This window comes from Arvicanthis niloticus, chromosome 6 (assembly GCF_011762505.2).
Source record: "Arvicanthis niloticus isolate mArvNil1 chromosome 6, mArvNil1.pat.X, whole genome shotgun sequence".
In the NCBI taxonomy this organism is placed as follows: Eukaryota; Metazoa; Chordata; class Mammalia; order Rodentia; family Muridae; genus Arvicanthis; species Arvicanthis niloticus.
In genome coordinates, this window is record NC_047663.1 from 44399028 (window position 1) to 44415511 (window position 16484).

The 16484-nt window shown below is 38.8% G+C and overlaps 1 protein-coding gene across 5 annotated transcripts in view; it reads right to left on the reverse strand.

Moving 5' to 3' along the window:
• Ssh2 (slingshot protein phosphatase 2) overlaps window positions 1–16484 on the reverse strand; it is a 258061-nt gene that overhangs the window by 26329 nt on the left and 215248 nt on the right. For all 5 annotated transcript variants that reach the window (XM_034505802.2, XM_076936264.1, XM_076936265.1 and 2 more), the window contains 4 exons: window positions 12736–12930; window positions 8735–8828; window positions 8479–8607; window positions 2020–2066 (listed from right to left, as the gene is read on the reverse strand). In XM_034505802.2, the coding sequence (XP_034361693.1) occupies window positions 2020–2066; window positions 8479–8607; window positions 8735–8828; window positions 12736–12930 (465 nt within the window). The remainder of the gene's footprint in view (window positions 1–2019; window positions 2067–8478; window positions 8608–8734; window positions 8829–12735; window positions 12931–16484) is intronic.

The following is a 16484-nucleotide window of genomic DNA, read 5'->3' on the forward strand; positions in this document are numbered from 1 at the left end:
TTTCTGAAAATGACCTTAATGTTAAAACGTGTGCTTTGAAATAACATAAAGCTCTAGAAGGGATCAGTACATACAGTCTTGTGAATAAAGACACACACTAAAGCTTAAGAGTCACTGAATTTAAGAAATAAGACCTAAGTAGATGTCTGTACATCCAATCTTTCTTCCTTCCCTTCCCCCTTCTCCCTCCTTCCCTCCCCCCCACTTTTTTTTTGAGACAGGGTTTCTCTGTGAAGCCCTGGCTGTCCTGGAACTCACTTTGTAGATCAGGCTGGCTGAAACTCAGAGATTCTCTTGCCTCTGCTTCCTGAGTGCTGGGATTAAAGGTGTGCACCACCGTGGCCTAGACGATCATTCTGTTGTTGTTTTTAAATTTAAATCATTGTGTTTTTAAAGACAAGAGTCAGCTGCACTTTGTAGTTTAGCCTTCTAAAAGTGAATGATAGCTCATACTCCACAGTAGGGTGACTGTGGATGGATGCATACTGTACATTTCAAAAAGCAAGAAGAAAATATTTGTGAAGAGTTTTCACCATAAAGAATTGATAAATGGAGGTGGAAGAGATGGCTTAACGGTTAAGAGCACTGGCTGCTCTTTCAGAGAGCTCAGGTTCAATTCCCCGCATAGCAGCTCACAACTATCTAACCCCAGTCCCAGGGGATTTGACATACATGCAGGCAAAATACCTATACACATAAAAATAACTTATTAAAAAATAATTGAAAAATGTTCCAGATGACAAACTTTTTTTTTTTTTTTTGGTTTTTTCGAGACAGGGTTTCTCTGTGTAGCCCTGGCTGTCCTGAAACTCACTCGGTAGACCAGGCTAGCCTCGAACTCCAGATGACAAACTTGATTTAAAACAGTAAGTATATGTACCCAAACATCACATGGTACCCCATTAATGTATACAGATTTAATATTTTATAAAATGTTTTAATAAAAGAAGCAATGAGATGGATGAGTCTTTTCTCCAGCTAGGATGATAGTCTAGTTTATGTACATACAATTTGATTACAATGTATCTGGCAAGCAGGGCTATGTCAAATCTCAGATTTTATACTAAATATCATATATTAGTTTTCTAGAATGATAGACATAAATTTTACAGGATTGTATGTTGTCAAAAACTGTGTCTCACTACCAAGGAAATTTAAGTGAACTTCTACAGATATGGCAGAGTCAGTGTTTTCAGGGGAAACCAGGGTCTCATCTTCAAGGAACAGGTCATGAAACCCACTGGTGAACAATTTATCTAGTGTGAAGAGGGCAAATGGAAGACACAGGATGACAGCCAAGGTCTTTGAATTCTAAGCCCAGATTACTAGCTGATTTCCTCTCGTCATCTATCATTGGGCAAATGACAATTCTCACACGTGTATGAATTTCTTATCATTCATTCACACTGACCATCATCTTGGTAGGAAGCTCTGAGCTAGGTAGACATAAATTCAAAAGATGAAGATGTAGTCTCCTTTAAAAGTTCCAGACCAATCCTTATTAATTAGAAATTTTCAAGTTATACTTATTTTTACATCTTCAACTAAGCAACTATTTTTTTCTACTTGGAATTTTTTTGTATTAAAACTAGAAGTTCATTTTAGCAATTGTAAACACCTTTCTTATCAGAAGACAGTAGGGAGTATGTGTGGCACTAATCAGACCTCTTACTCTTGGTCTTTCACGGCAGTCAGACATGAGTCATTCTCTCTTCCTCTGGCCTAGGCAAGTGCTGTCACTGAACTACATTTCTAGCAGCTACATCTGATGTTTAAAGAGTACTAAATACTTGGGCATGTTTTTCAAAGCCCTTCAATTGCTACAACTGATCTTCCTTGAGAGAGAAGAGGATGACATGGTTGAGAGAACTGTTCTGATTTTTGTAAAGTTATACCTGAGTACTGAAAGCAACTCTGAGGATTAAAGTTACCCATTGATACTTCTTTGACAGGAAAATACAAAGATTAAACAGGGACTTCTGTTATACAGGAATGTCAGCAATTGCTCTGTGTGCTCACCCTCGGTTCTGCAAGTCCTCTAAGTTCGAGGCATTCCATTCTGAGCCCTATGGAGCCAAAAAAGACAAGGTTAGTGAGTATTAGCAAGTCAACTAAACACACCATCTGAAAAGGAACACTGGGGAGACAGAGTTTCTAAGCAGTGACTCAGTAACATGTACTCTGTGCCTCTTAGCACCAGGAGCTTTTTTCTTTAATCACATCTAGTTTTTTATCAATGATACTGCAAAAAATTATCTTTTCTTGGGGTTGGGGGCAGTGAGTGTGTGCATATGTGTGAACAGACAAGTGTCACATGTGTATGTGGAGATCAGAGGACAATGTGACTTCCAGGAGTTAGTTATTGCTTTCCACCATTTATATTCTGGGGGTCAAATTCAGGTTGTCAGGCTTTGGGTCAAGTGTCTTTACCACTGAGCCATCTTGCTGGCCCCAGTGATTTCAAACTTCAGAACCTACTGTTTTATCGCCTAAGAACTGGGATTACAGGGATGCACCAGTAAATTAGTTTATGTGGTATTAGGAACTGAGCACAGTACTATGTTCAGGTTAGGCAAACACTCTACTAATTGAGGTACATCTCCAGCCATAAATTATTTTTTATAATTTCATCTTATTATATATGTGTGTATATGTACACTTGTGTGTTGATGTGGGTGTACTCATGTCATGGCATGTATGTGGAGGTCATATAAGAGGTCAACTTCAAAGAGCCTTTTCTTTCCTACCATGTGGGTTCTAGTGATTGACCTCAGGTCATTAGGTATGGTGGTAAGTGCCTTTACCTGCTGAGCCATCTTGATGGTCCCTGGATTTTCCCTTTAAGAGAGTTTTATGTCATACACTTCCAGTTCAGGATCAAAAATTATGAATATGACAAAATGGACCATTTAATACTATACACTATTTCTCTGTCCTACCACAAGTATAACCAGCTTGTAGCTGAATTTGTATTTGAAAATTCCCTTCTAGATGCAAATCAATCCATTCTTATCTCCTTGTACAAAGCTCAAGTCCAAGTGGATAAAGGACCTTCACATAAAACCAGACACACTGAAACTAATAGAAGAGAAGGTGGGGAAGAACCTCGAATACCTAGGCACAGGGGAAAAGTTCCTGAACAGAACACTAATGGCATATGCTCTAAGATCAAGAATTGACAAATGGGACCTCATCAAATTGCAAAGCTTCTGTAAGGCAAAGGACACTGTCAATAAGACAAAATGGCAACCAACAGATTGGGAAAAGATCTTTACCAATCCTACATTCAATAGAGGGCTAATATCCAAGATATACAAAGAACTCAAGAAATTAGACTCTAGACAACCAAATAACCCTATTAAAAATGGGGTGCAGAGCTAAACAAAGAATTCTCAGCTGAGGAAACTCGAATGGCCGAGAAGCACCTTAGGAAATGTTCAACATCCTTAGTTGTTGGGGGCCAACTTTTAGCAGAAAGTGGCTATCAGCTTTGCAGCCATCTTGAGCCATATACCCTGACATGTGACTTGGATTACAATAGCCTACAACAGCTGAGCACACTCCGATAATCTTGGTTTAGATACTTTGAGATTAAAGGTGCATGAGATTAAAGGTGTGTGAGATTAAAGGTATGTAATTTAAGAGTATAATTTAGAAGTATAGAGAACAGAGTTAGAGACAAGACCTAAGGGCATGATTAAAGGTGTGACCAAAAGGCATGGCTTAGAAGTGAGACATAAAAGGCAGAGACAGAACAGACAGAATCAGACACATCAGACATTAGGTAGAAGACACTTGGCTCTAGAGAGAATCAGACACAGCAGACATTAGGGAGACACAGAGGAGAGAACCAGACACAGCAGAGAGAAGACAGGTAGCAGGCACTTGGAAGAGAACTTGGAAGAAGTAACTTGGAACTTGGAGGGACTAGGAGCTAGGGACTAGGCACTAGGCACTAGGAACTCAAGACTTAGGACTTAGACTGAAGAATAAACGGGATTGAATTACATTCTGTCTGGTCTCCATTCTTTGAGTCTGGCCTCACTCTCTCTCTCTTGCTGAACCCTGACCCTCGGACCGGAGCAACAGCTTGGGCCGGGATACAGTGGCCGCCCAAACGTGGGTCGGCCCGGGGCCTCAACATTTTGCTTGGGCCGCGACACTTTTTGGCCGCCCCAACGTGGGGCTAGTGTGGACCCCAACACTTAGTCATCAGGGAAATGCAAATCAAAACAACCCTGAGATACCACCTCACACCAGTCAGAATGGCTAAGATCAAAAACTCATGTGATAGTAGATGCTGGTGAGGATGTGGAGAAAGAGAAACACTCCTCCATTGTTGGTGGGATTCCAAGCTTGTATAACCACTCTGGAAATCAGTCTGGCGGTCCCTCAGAAAATTGGACACAGCATTACCTGAGGACCCAGCTATACCACTTCTGGGCATATACCCAGAAGATGCTCTAACATACAACAAGGACATATGCTCCACTATGTTCATAGCAGCTTTATTTATAATAGCCAGAAGTTGGAAAGAACCCAGATGTCGTTGCACAGAGGAATGGATACAAAAAATGTGGTACATTTACACAATGGAGTATTATTCAGCTATTAAAAACAATGAGTTTGAGAAATTCTTAGGTAAATGGATGGAACTAGAAAATATCATCCTGAGTGAGTTAACCCAATCACAAAAGAACACACAGGGTATTTACTCACTGATAAGCGGATATTAGCTCCAAAGCTTGAAATAGCCAAGACTCAACTCACAGACCACATGAAGCTCATGAAGAAGGAAGACCAAGTGGGGATGCCTCAGTCCGAGTATCAAAAATACTCAAGGGAGCAACTATGGAGACAAAGTGTGGGACAGGAACTGAAGGAGGGGCCATCTGGAGACCATTCCACCTGGGTATCCATCCCATGTACAGTCACCTAAGCTAGACACTGATGTGGATGGCAGGAAGTACATGATGACAAGAGCCGGATATAGCTGTCTCCTTAGAGGTCTGTCAGAGTCTGACACATTCAAAGGCAGATGCTCACAGCTAACCACTGATCTGATCAAGGGTTTCCCAATGAAGAAGTTAGAGAGAAGACTAAAGGAGCAGAAAGGGTTTGTGACCCCATGAGGAGAGCAACAATACCAACCAACCAGAGCTCCCCAGGGTCTAAACAACCAGCCTGGGAACACATAGGGAGAAACCCATGACTCCAGCTGTATATGTAGGGGAGGATGGCCTTGTTGGGCATAGGTGTGAGAGGAGATTCTTGGTCTCATGAAGGATGAATACCGAGTGTGGGGGGAATGTGAGGGTGGGGAGGTGGGAGTTGGGGGGTAGGTGGGGGAACATCCTCATAGAAGCATGAGGAGTGGGGATGGGATAGGAGGTTCCTGGGTGGTGGGGGGTATGGGGGTAAGGGGATAAAATCTGAAATGTAAATATAATATCCAATAAAAAATGTGTGCTGAAAAGACATAGAATAATAAAAAACAAAACAAAAAAACAAACAAACAAAAAACAAAACAAAAAAAGAAAATTCCCTTCTAGAAAGAATTTGTAATGTCAAGTCTTAAAAAAGATAACCAGTAGTAAAGATTCTCCCACTTTATTCATAAGCAAAATTACTCTGTGTCCAATACTCTTGTTTTCCTTGCTCAGCTAAAAAAAAAGCTGCTGTTCTGCAAAAGGTCTCTATTCACATGTAGGTTCTTCTCAGACACATTGGACAGCCTCCAGGAGAGCTGTTGATACTAAAATCTGGTTGGGGAAAGGCTGCCAGCTCAGAGAAATTATACAATCTTATAAGAATTTAGATGAATCTTTTCCCTACTAATAACCTGGCTACCCAGCAATCAGCTTCACTGCAAATTTTCTTTGAACTATGTTCTAAACATTCCTTCTCCATTATCAGCTGATATTTTCCTGAATAAACAGATCTCTGTGCAGTATACTGCAGAGCTGAGCACTCTCCTAGAGTGAGAGAGAATTGCTGCCTCTTCTCAAAGTCTGGTTGAGCTCCAGGCATGGCAACTATGCATGAAATGAGATAACTTTGAGAAAATTAACTCTGCAACTTGAAACTAGAGTATATCTCTTTTTCCATGCCAATTGCTGGGAAAGTATATACTCACTGGAGAAGACAAAGGGGTTTGGACATAGGACATGTGGTACAAACTGAGAGGAAGCCATCAAAATAAGTATAGTAAGATGTTTAGACAATATTTTTCAAGCATTTGTTTTGCATGTTGTTAAACATACATAAGGTTAAACTTTAGAATTCTATTTGGAAGTTATTTCTTTAAATATAAAAATTATTCACACCTTTAATCGAAATACTCAGGAGGCAGAGGCAGGTAGATCTCTTGAGTTTAAGGCCAGCCTGATCTACAGCGCAAGTTTCAGGACAGTCAGACTTACATAGAGAAACCCAGTCTCAAAAAAAAAACCAAAACCAAACCAAACCAAACAAAAATAAAACAAAAATTAAAATTTCACAATGGAAAGAAATGTCTAGAAAACCAAACTGTTTGTGAAACTGAAGAGATTTTTTTTTCCTTTATTCAAAACTAAGTACACAAATATGTACTTTAAAAGTAAAAACTCGCCAGACGGTGGTGGCACACGCCTTTAATCCCAGCACTTGGGAGGCAGAGGCAGGCGGATTTCTGAGTTCGAGGCCAGCCTGGTCTACAGAGTGAGTTCCAGGACAGCCAGAACTACACAGAGAAACCCTGCCTCAAAAAACAAACAAACAAACAAACAAACAAACAAACAAACAAACAATAAAAGTAAAAACTCTAGAACTGGAGAGATGGCTCAGGACTTGTTGCTTTTCTAGAGAACCTGGGTTTGGTTCCCAGCACCCACAGGGCGGCTCACAACCATCTGTCCATAATTCCAGTTGCAGGGATTTGATGTTATCTTCTGGCCTCTGCATCAAGGTGGTGTATAGGCATATACATACACATAAAAAGAAAATAAAAAAGGTAAGAAATCTAAGCTGGGTATGCTAGCATATGCCTGTAATCCTATTCTTCAGAAGTACTAGAAAAGCAGACCCCTTGCCAGTTCAGCTTTGCACAATAATTTCATAGCAATAGTCCATATGAATCAAACTAGAGACAAACATGTTCTACTATGTCAAGCTTTCAACAGCACCAAATCTGACTGCATGGTAAAATAAGGTCCAGAATGTTCAGAGTATAATGATCCAGTTTAGTCAGTTTCTGTGTGTCTATCCTTCTTCTTTTCCTGGCTTCTAATCAGTTCAGTTCACATATGTGTTCATTAGAAATTAAGAGTGTTACATTGCTGGATATAGATAGTACTGGCCTTTCAATGGATAAGGATAAGAAGCATTTGAAACATATTTGGCCAAAATGTATAGGAAGTGGAAATAAAATTTTAGCATTTTTCTTTGCTTTTAACTATCTTTGATAAACTTGTTCCTACTACTCTGTGTGCTCTGTGTACTCTTCCTTGAGGCATTATAGGTCACTGAATGTTTAGGAACTATGAAGAACAATTTTTAGTTACTGACTTCTTGGTAATCATGAAAAGTAACTTAAAGGCTTCTAGATGCTGTGACATGGTTTTATATACTTAAAAGTCCATGGCTAAGGGTGCAGTTCAATGACAGAACTTGATAGGCTTAACACGCACAAGGATCCTTAGCACTGTAAACAACAGAATACAGCCCAATAGACCTTCTGTTACAAGTAGGTCCAACCTGCTCTGATGAATTGTAGTAGATCTTAAATAGATTCAGTAGCAAGATATAAGATATAAAAATCATCCTATTTAGATATATTGTATGGAACCACGGGAGACTGACATCTTTGACTCTGAAAACAGATGACATATTTAATAGCCTAGAGGAAAAAAGCCTTGGTTTGTAGCACTTGCTAAATTCCTTGGTGTAAGTATTCCCACTACACTCAAGTTTTAATCTGCATAAAAATCCACTGAAAAAAGGAACTGGGAAGGTATGTGCAGCAGTAAAACATTATGTAACATTCCTACATATAATACATGTAAATAACATTAAAAGCACAAATAATATAAGTGTCAGTAAAATAATGTAGCAAAATGACTAGAAAGCAACAAGGCTTGAGTACATAGTGCCTATGCATTTAATGTTAGTTACATTAAAAGTTTTTAGATTTATTTATCTACACGAGTGTTTTGTCTACCTTATCTCCTGTGTACCAGGTACATGCTTGGTAACTTCAGAGGTCAGGAGGGGGCTTCAGATCCCCAGAAACTAGAGTTACAGATGGTTTTTGAGTCATGTGAGTGCTGAGAATCGAATCTGGGTCCTTTGCATGAATAGTAAGTGCTCTTAACCACTGAGCCATCCTTTCAGTCTAGTTATATTTTGTTTAAATATAATAAAGCAAAAATTTCTTTCCTTCCTGTCTTGAGTCCAAAACTAGTTTCAAAAAATACCAGTTAAGGTGGCGTTAGAACTTACCAGGAACACATGTTCAAATATCTGTGTAGGGCTGTCCATCTGACCAAGGATCACTATCATTTCGTTATCAATGAATTCCTTAAATTCTCGCAAGTTGCACACCATCTGCATTTCCAGCTCTGTGCGTATCTGAAACAGAGGCGATGGACTTCATTAATCTCTGTAAGGTTCCTCTCTGCTTTTAATACTGTTTTAACTCCCCGTCTATTGTTACCCACTTCTGGCTTTGGAACAATGAGGACTCAAGGTTGCTTACCTCTTTGGATGTGATATTCTCCAAATCCTTTTGCATCATAATCTCCCTTAATTTGGTCTTAATAAGCCTTTCTGTTCGCTCACGTTCAGTTGGTCTGAGAATAAACAAGTAGTTTACCTAGTAAACGACTTAACCAAAGCAATGACTTCACTATTGGATTATGTTTCCAAACTATTACTCTTACTCTCATATTTATATTACAGAAGCAAATGAAAATTTTAAGCAAATACATAGTGAGTTTTAGGCCAATGTGGGAATTGCATAATGAGACAATTCCTAAAACCAAAACCAAAACCAAAACCAAAACCAAAACCAAAACCAAAACCAAAACCAAAGCTAATAATAAGAACATATTCCCAAACCAAACCAACCAACATTAAAAAAAAAAAAACCATACAGAATATAAACATGTAAAAATTACTTGTACAGGTTCTATATGTTTAAATGTCTATAAATACATCATAAATATGCAGATTTATGCAGAAGCAAAGACAAGCTGGGTGTATCGAGTATATCTCACGTTCCTATCAAGTGCCTTTGGATATCATTCCTTACTGAGGTAGAATACCTATCTGGGAAGCCTAGTGGTGTGACTCTCAATAGAACTGGACCTTAAAATGCCATTCTGTGCTGATCATTCATTGCTGTGGGCCTATAAACTAGGAAAGGAGAGCTGATCCATCTTCCTCCAACAAGGCAAATTGTATTGCAAAATGGGTTGTAGGGGCTCAGCTATTTGGATGGAACAGTTCCATCCAAAACACTTTTCTCTTCATGGCAACTCTCAGAATAGCTCTTTGAAATTTTTTGTTTTTGGAGACAAAGTCTTGCCATGCAGTCCAGGCTGACCTAGAACTTTCAATCCTCCTACTTCAGTTTCCCAAATACTGGGATTATAAGTGTATATCACTGTCCTTACCTTCCTGCTCATTTCTGTAAATTTTTTATATTAATTTTATAGATAAGGAAACAAATATGTTAAAAGATACACTGGTAATCATATACATTAGCAGGGAAATCAGACCACTCAGTCCAGCCTAGCTCTCTATTTGCAGCATTGTGTTGTTTTCTAGCCTTCTGACTCATTAAATAAAATTACTCAAGGCCAGATGTGGTGTCACATGCTTTAGTCCTAGCACACTGAGTTCGAGGCCAACCTAGTCTACACTGTGATTTATAGGACAGCCAGTGCTACATAGTAAGACCCTGCCTCAAAACAAACAAGATAAAATAAATCTACTCTTGGAACTTTAATATGAATTGGCAGCTGATTCGTCACTACTAGAAAAGCATTGGTTCAGAGTAACTAGATGCCTCTCTCCAGAGGTTTTACATTATGAAGAGCTTGAGTACTTTCTATCCCATCTTTGTTCCTACCTATTCAAGAAAGGTATCTGTTCTATATCTCCTTATTTAGAAATGGACATGGTCTAAGCCTTCAGGCATCTGCCTGTTCCTGCTGCTTACAGCCTTATCACTGGCTGCAAAAATAGCCTTGGTAATCTCCAATGTTGCACGCTGCATCTCCACACCCTTGGAGCTCCACAGTGCTTAGGCATTCAGCTTCTCATGAACTACACAGCACACAGCTAACACTGTGCTGTTCTCAACAAGGCACTTCTGTTGTGATTAAGAGGACAGTTTTTATTTAGGCTTCCTTTTTTTTCTGGACACAGATAATGTGGGAGGAAATGTGTAATGACAGTCTTCCACTGAAAAGATGTGTTGATAAAAACAGATTTTAACAGCTGTGTGCATGCTTAGGTTCGATTTCCTACTTGGGCAGTTTTTCTCTGAGTCCTTTACATTCTGAGGTGGAGTAGTTTGGCAGCAGACAGACCCAGGTTTAATCATAGCTGTGATACTTACAGTTGATGTGACCCTGAAGAAGGTCTTTCTCCTTTATGAGTCTGGTATAATATTAGGTGTACTCTGGGGAACTCCATGTATACATGCCCCTTCTTAGGTTACAAATATAAACTGTTCACAGTAAACACTCTAAAGACATTTTGGCTCACATTTTCCTGTATTCTCACTATCCTTTTATAGGCTTTTAAAGTTAACTTAGGTAGGAAGAGGACACAGAAAAAGCATTATAGCTTACAAACACTTTCCCCTCTTTGATGTTACTGGAAAAAGTATAAAAATACAGAGAAAACAAAACTAACTAAAAATCACTCTATTCAGATATAACTATGTCCTAGTTAGGGCTACTATTGCTGTGATGAAACACCATGGCCAAGAGTGAGTTGGGGAGGAAAGGGTTTATTTGGCTCACACTTCCACATGGTAGTCCTTATTTTAAAGAAGCCAGGTCAGAACCAAAACACAGCAGGAACTTGGAGGCAGGAGCTGATGCAGAGGACATGGAAAGGTACTGCTTACTGGCTTGCCTCGCATGGCTTGCTCAGTCTGCTGTTTTACAGAACCCAGGACCTCCAGCCCAGGGATGGCACTACCCACAGGTTTGCCTACAGGCTGATCTTATGGAGGCATTTTCTCAATTGAGGTTCCTTCCTTTTGGCAACTTTTTTGTGTCAAGTTGACATAAAAGTAGCCTGTATATCATTAATGGTTCTCTGGTCTACAGTCCCCATTTAGTCCTTTTCTACAAAGATAATTTATTAAATACATCTTAAAACTAAAAGCTAATATTCAGTGAGTGTCTACTGGGTCTTTCATTTTTTTTTTTGTTTGTTTTGCTTAGGAATGTAATTTAATTCCTGCTGTGCTACAGACCCAACATCTTCTCAAACAAAATAAAAATCAGGAAGGTGAAAACAGTAGCTTACTGATTTTGAAATATTTATTCTTTGAGATGGGGTTGGTTCTACTATATGTAGTCCAGGTTGGCCTAGAACTTGAAACCCTTTTGCCTCAGTTTCCCAAGTGTGCTGTGTGCTACTATCCCAGGCTGTGATGAATTTTCTTTTCTATTGAGCTAGATTAAACATCCATTCTTTTGAAACCTACTAACCAGCTTTACAACATGAAATCATGAAGATCACTTTCCACAGAATCTTTTTTTTTTTTTAAATCTTTTTAAAAACAAGATTTATTTATTTATTTCATGTATGTGAGTACACTGTAGCTAGCTGTCTTCAGGCACACCAGAAGAGGGCATCAGATCCCATTACAGATGGCTGTGAGCCACCATGTGGTTGCTGGGAATTGAACTCAGGACCTCTGGAAGAGCAGTCAGTGCTCTTAACTGCTGAGCCATCTCACCAGCTCCATAGATTCTTATCTTTTTGGTTACTGATATCCTGAAAGGACTAGGTTTACTGGAAAGACGGCTCAGAATCAACAACTCCCCATTTTGTTTTTGTTTTTAAATCAAAACAAAATGCTGATGATGTTTTGATTACTTCTTGACCTAAAGTAAAACCACAACTCAATAGAAATAAATTTAACCCAGATATTCTTTTAAAGAGAAACATCTTTCTTCCATCATTCTTTTCTGAGACAGGGTTTCACTATGTAGCTCTTGATGGCTTAGAACTTGCTCTGTAAACCAGGCTGACTTTGAACTCAGATCTACTTGCCTCAGCTTCCTGAGTGCTTGGATTAAAGGTGTGCACCTCCAGTCCCAAAGAGTATAAACAGCCTTGGTAGCAATAGTAAATGAAGAAGGAGAAGACATCAACTATTGTTCCTGGGGATTTCATCTATAGGAGCAAGTATTCTCCTTTGAAAGTCAGCTGGATTTCTTAGGTAACCCTTCAAAAGCATCTTGCTGTTAACTTATCAAATGCTCCTTTTCACAGCTAATTCCTCTAAATTAAAATTTCAAATTAGTGGAATCTGAGTAACAGATTCTTATAGCATTACATTCTTGATTATGGATACTCCATTGTGCTCAGGAATGAAACTCCTCAGGCCTTTGCAGATAATAGGTTATTCTCCAGGTATGACATATGTGTTATATATATATGGGTTAGTTCCTAAGGAATGTGCTGTTTAGGACATGGGCTTCCAGAGTCCTCAGCAAGCCAACTTACATGTCTGTGAAGAGGGCTGGAGAGTCAGGCCGATGAGACTGCACATCCTGCATAGCATTCCATTCATTGACTGAAGATTGATCTGAGTTGATATGGCTCTCGTAATAACTCACCCAAGTGAGAAAAAGGCTGCCTGGATAGTAGTTATGCATTCTGGCCACTTCACAAGCCTTGTGCAAACTTTGTAGTGCAGACCTGAAAGATAGAGCACTATAAAATTATGGGGTACCAAAGGATAAAAATCACTTCTATCTCAAACTTGTCTACTTGTTTAATTTCACAGAGTATCATCCTCTGGAGAATTTCCTCCCTCCATGGGAGTCAGAAGTCTCTGATCTTGCTTGTATCCTCAAGGCAAGGAGCTGGAGGAGGGGAAGAGAACTGACAACTAATTCCCCAATGAAAAAAATTGGTCTAGGAACCTATGGCTTCATGTCCTTATCTTTGGACTCATGTTGTGACTGTGTCATTAGTAAACAAAAATCTCAACAATTAACTATTTAAATTTTGTTTTTCTTTGGCACAGAATCATGTGATAGCTTATTCTCTATGACTCTTAGATGTTTCACAAACATCACATAGGCAGATGTCCCTAAGCCACAGGGCTATGTCCTTTGATGTTCAGGGTGTACTGCTCTAATGACATTTACCATTCTTGCCATCTTAGTCTCTTAGTTCTTTAAACCATTTATTCATTCACATGAGTTACCTTCTAAGAATAGCTCTGGCTACACTGAGACTAAATTAAACCTTCTGACTCTGAACCAGAAACCCAAGAAGGGTAAACAAAACTAAAAACTATCTTTTTTTCTATTTACCTATACTAAAGCCAGAAATGTTAGAATTTCTGTAAACAAAACACATAAAAGAAATGTTAGGAAGTAACTTACACAAAACCTAGGACCCTCTACATTTTGTTTATTGGTCTATCTCTAGTGCTTAAAAATAAGACCTAGATTATAGCTAAAGCTTAGATAAATGTCTTATTGGCTATAAACTAATACTTTTTTCTTAAAGGAAAAGGAAGTGTAAGAGAATTCTATGGGTATTCATTTACATATTTTTCTTTATAATATTTATTTATTTAGCTATTTTATGTGTGTATTTTGATTGCATGTATGTCTGTGTACCATGTGTGCCTGGTGAAGTCAGAAGGGGATGAAGGATCCCCTGGAACTATAATTACAGAGGATTATGAGCCACTGTTTGAGGGCTGGAAATTAAATTTAGGGCCTCTGCAAGAGCAATAAGTATTTTTAACTGTTGAGTCAATGTATAACATCTATAAAATTAAAAAAAAAAAAAAAAGATGTGTGAGTGGGTCCATGTGCCACAGTAGCAAACATGAGGGGGCCCAGAAGTGAATTTTTCTCCTCAACTGAGAGTATCCTGCAGATCACACTCAGGTTGTCAGTCCGGGCAGCAACTTTACCTGTTAAGCCATTTCTTATATATTTTTATATAATAAAAGGTCTTATATATTTTTAAAGAATACCTTTTATTTTTTTCCCCTCTTAAGAAAAGTGATCCATGCTAATTTTGAAAAGGTTCTATAATTGTTCAGTTGTGGTAGCTCCTGGCTTTAGTCCCAGCACTTGGGAACCATAGGCAGGCAGATCTCTGAGTTTAAGGCCAGCCAGGACTACTTAGGGAGGTCCAGGACAGCCAGAGCATACAGACTGTCTCCAAAAGCCACTAAAGTCAAACCATAAAAGGTGTATGGTGCTCATGTAGCATGCATGAGACACTGAGTTTGCTTCTCAGTGCTACAAAATAAACAAAATAAACAAGATAAATGGCAGGAATCCCATTCAATCCCAGCACCACTACTCAGGTTTGGTGCTACTCCTTCCAGTTCTTGGTCTGTGCAGGCCATAATAAAAACTGTATGGCTGAATTATGCACTTATAACTTGCTCTTCTATTTTATAGCCTGTCATCAACATCTGATTCAATATTCTCAAGTACATTTTTTTTTGAGACAGGCTCTCATATAAGTTAGACCTGGCACTCATTATCTACATAGTTTATTATGAGCCTGCACTCCGAATGGATCCTACTGTCCCCCTCCTGGCACTCCTCCAGTGCTGGGAGTGCAGGCTATGTGCTACAGTGCTTATTTTTAAATGGCTGCTTAATAGTGAATTACATGTATGTGTCAAAATTTAACTGAGTCCTATTTTCCAACATTTACATTCCAGTTTTTGTTACAGTATTGTAAAATCCTTGTACACACATAGTTATAATCTCAGAGTAAATTCTTAGAATTACTAGGTTAAAAGTGATAAGGAATCCTGGCAAAGCACTCTCCAAAAAGGTTACTCTAGTTTATTCTACTAATGGTTAGACATGTTCTTTAAGTCCACATCAATTCCCTATCACATAAACTTTGAAAAAGTGCATTAAATTAAGGTTTTTGTTGTTTGTTTGGTTGTAGATAGTGTTTCTCTATGTATCCCTGACTGTCCTGGAACTCACTCTGTAGACCAGGCTGGCCTCAAATTCAGAGAAGCCTGCCTCTGTCCCCCAAGTACTGGGATTAAAAGTCTCTCCACTACTAGGCTAAAAAGGAATTTAAAAACATAACCTGTGGTTTTATTTCTGAAGTGTGTATGTGTGATATATACATGTGTACACATTTGTGTGGATGTGTGTGCATGTGTGTTCCTGTATGTGGAGCTACTGTTGGGTGTCTCCTCAGTCACTTTCCTCCTCATTTCTTTGAGACAGAGTTTCTCACTGAGCCTGGAGCTAATCAACTTGGTCGGATTAGTAGGATGATTAGGTTCAGGTTTCCCTGGCTCTAGTCTTTTTTTTTTTTTTTTTTTTTTTTAAAGCAGCTATTTCAGATTAAGTAGGTCTCTATGCTTGTGGAGCAAACACTTACCTGACTGAGACACCTGTCAGTTCCATAAGATGTTTTTTCTATTACTCAAAAGAGGCAAACGCTCAGAGAGTTTCAATTGCACTCCAGAGATTCCATACATACTCTCTTCATTTGGAAATTCATGCTTTACAATCATACATTATAGATCTGTTGCAAGTGCCCTATAATATACTCAGTGTTAGCTGCTTCAGCTACAATGGCTGCATATAGGGATGGGAGAGTACAGTAACTCTTGTCTGGTTAAGGAAGCACCGAGTCTAAATACTGCTTTGATTCACCACTAATATTCCTCTCATATGACTTTCAGTTCAATATTACTCAAAAAAGTTAACAGAACAATGACTAGTCAGTTTACTTGACAACATCAATTCTTGATCTGAGGTTATTATTAAGGCTGCTTTGTCTTCCTCTTCAAAATATATCTGAAAAGCACTGTCATTCTACTATATGCATGGGAATAGATAGGTTAACGGCTTCTGAGTATTAGTCTAAGGAGATCATTAAGTTTTCCATAAAAATTCACCTGTGAACTATGCTATGAATTTATAAATGTGGTCTAAACACATCTAAAACTGTTCTACCTCAGTTACTTCATGGAATATTAAGAAAGGTAACTGTTCAGTGACAATGAAGATTCCCTTCTGTTATGCAGGCTTAGATTATTTCCTGGATCATTCACTTCTTGCTTTGCTTGCCTTCTACTTATCCATTCTACCCATCATGAGGGGCTTCTATTACAGAACAGGTAGAAGAATGAGAAGCAGAAATTTGTTGTGTGTGTGTTCATGTGTGTGTTATGAGTGCTTGTGAATGTACAGATTTGTGTGTACATGTGTATATGTGTACTCTGGTAGACCAGATGT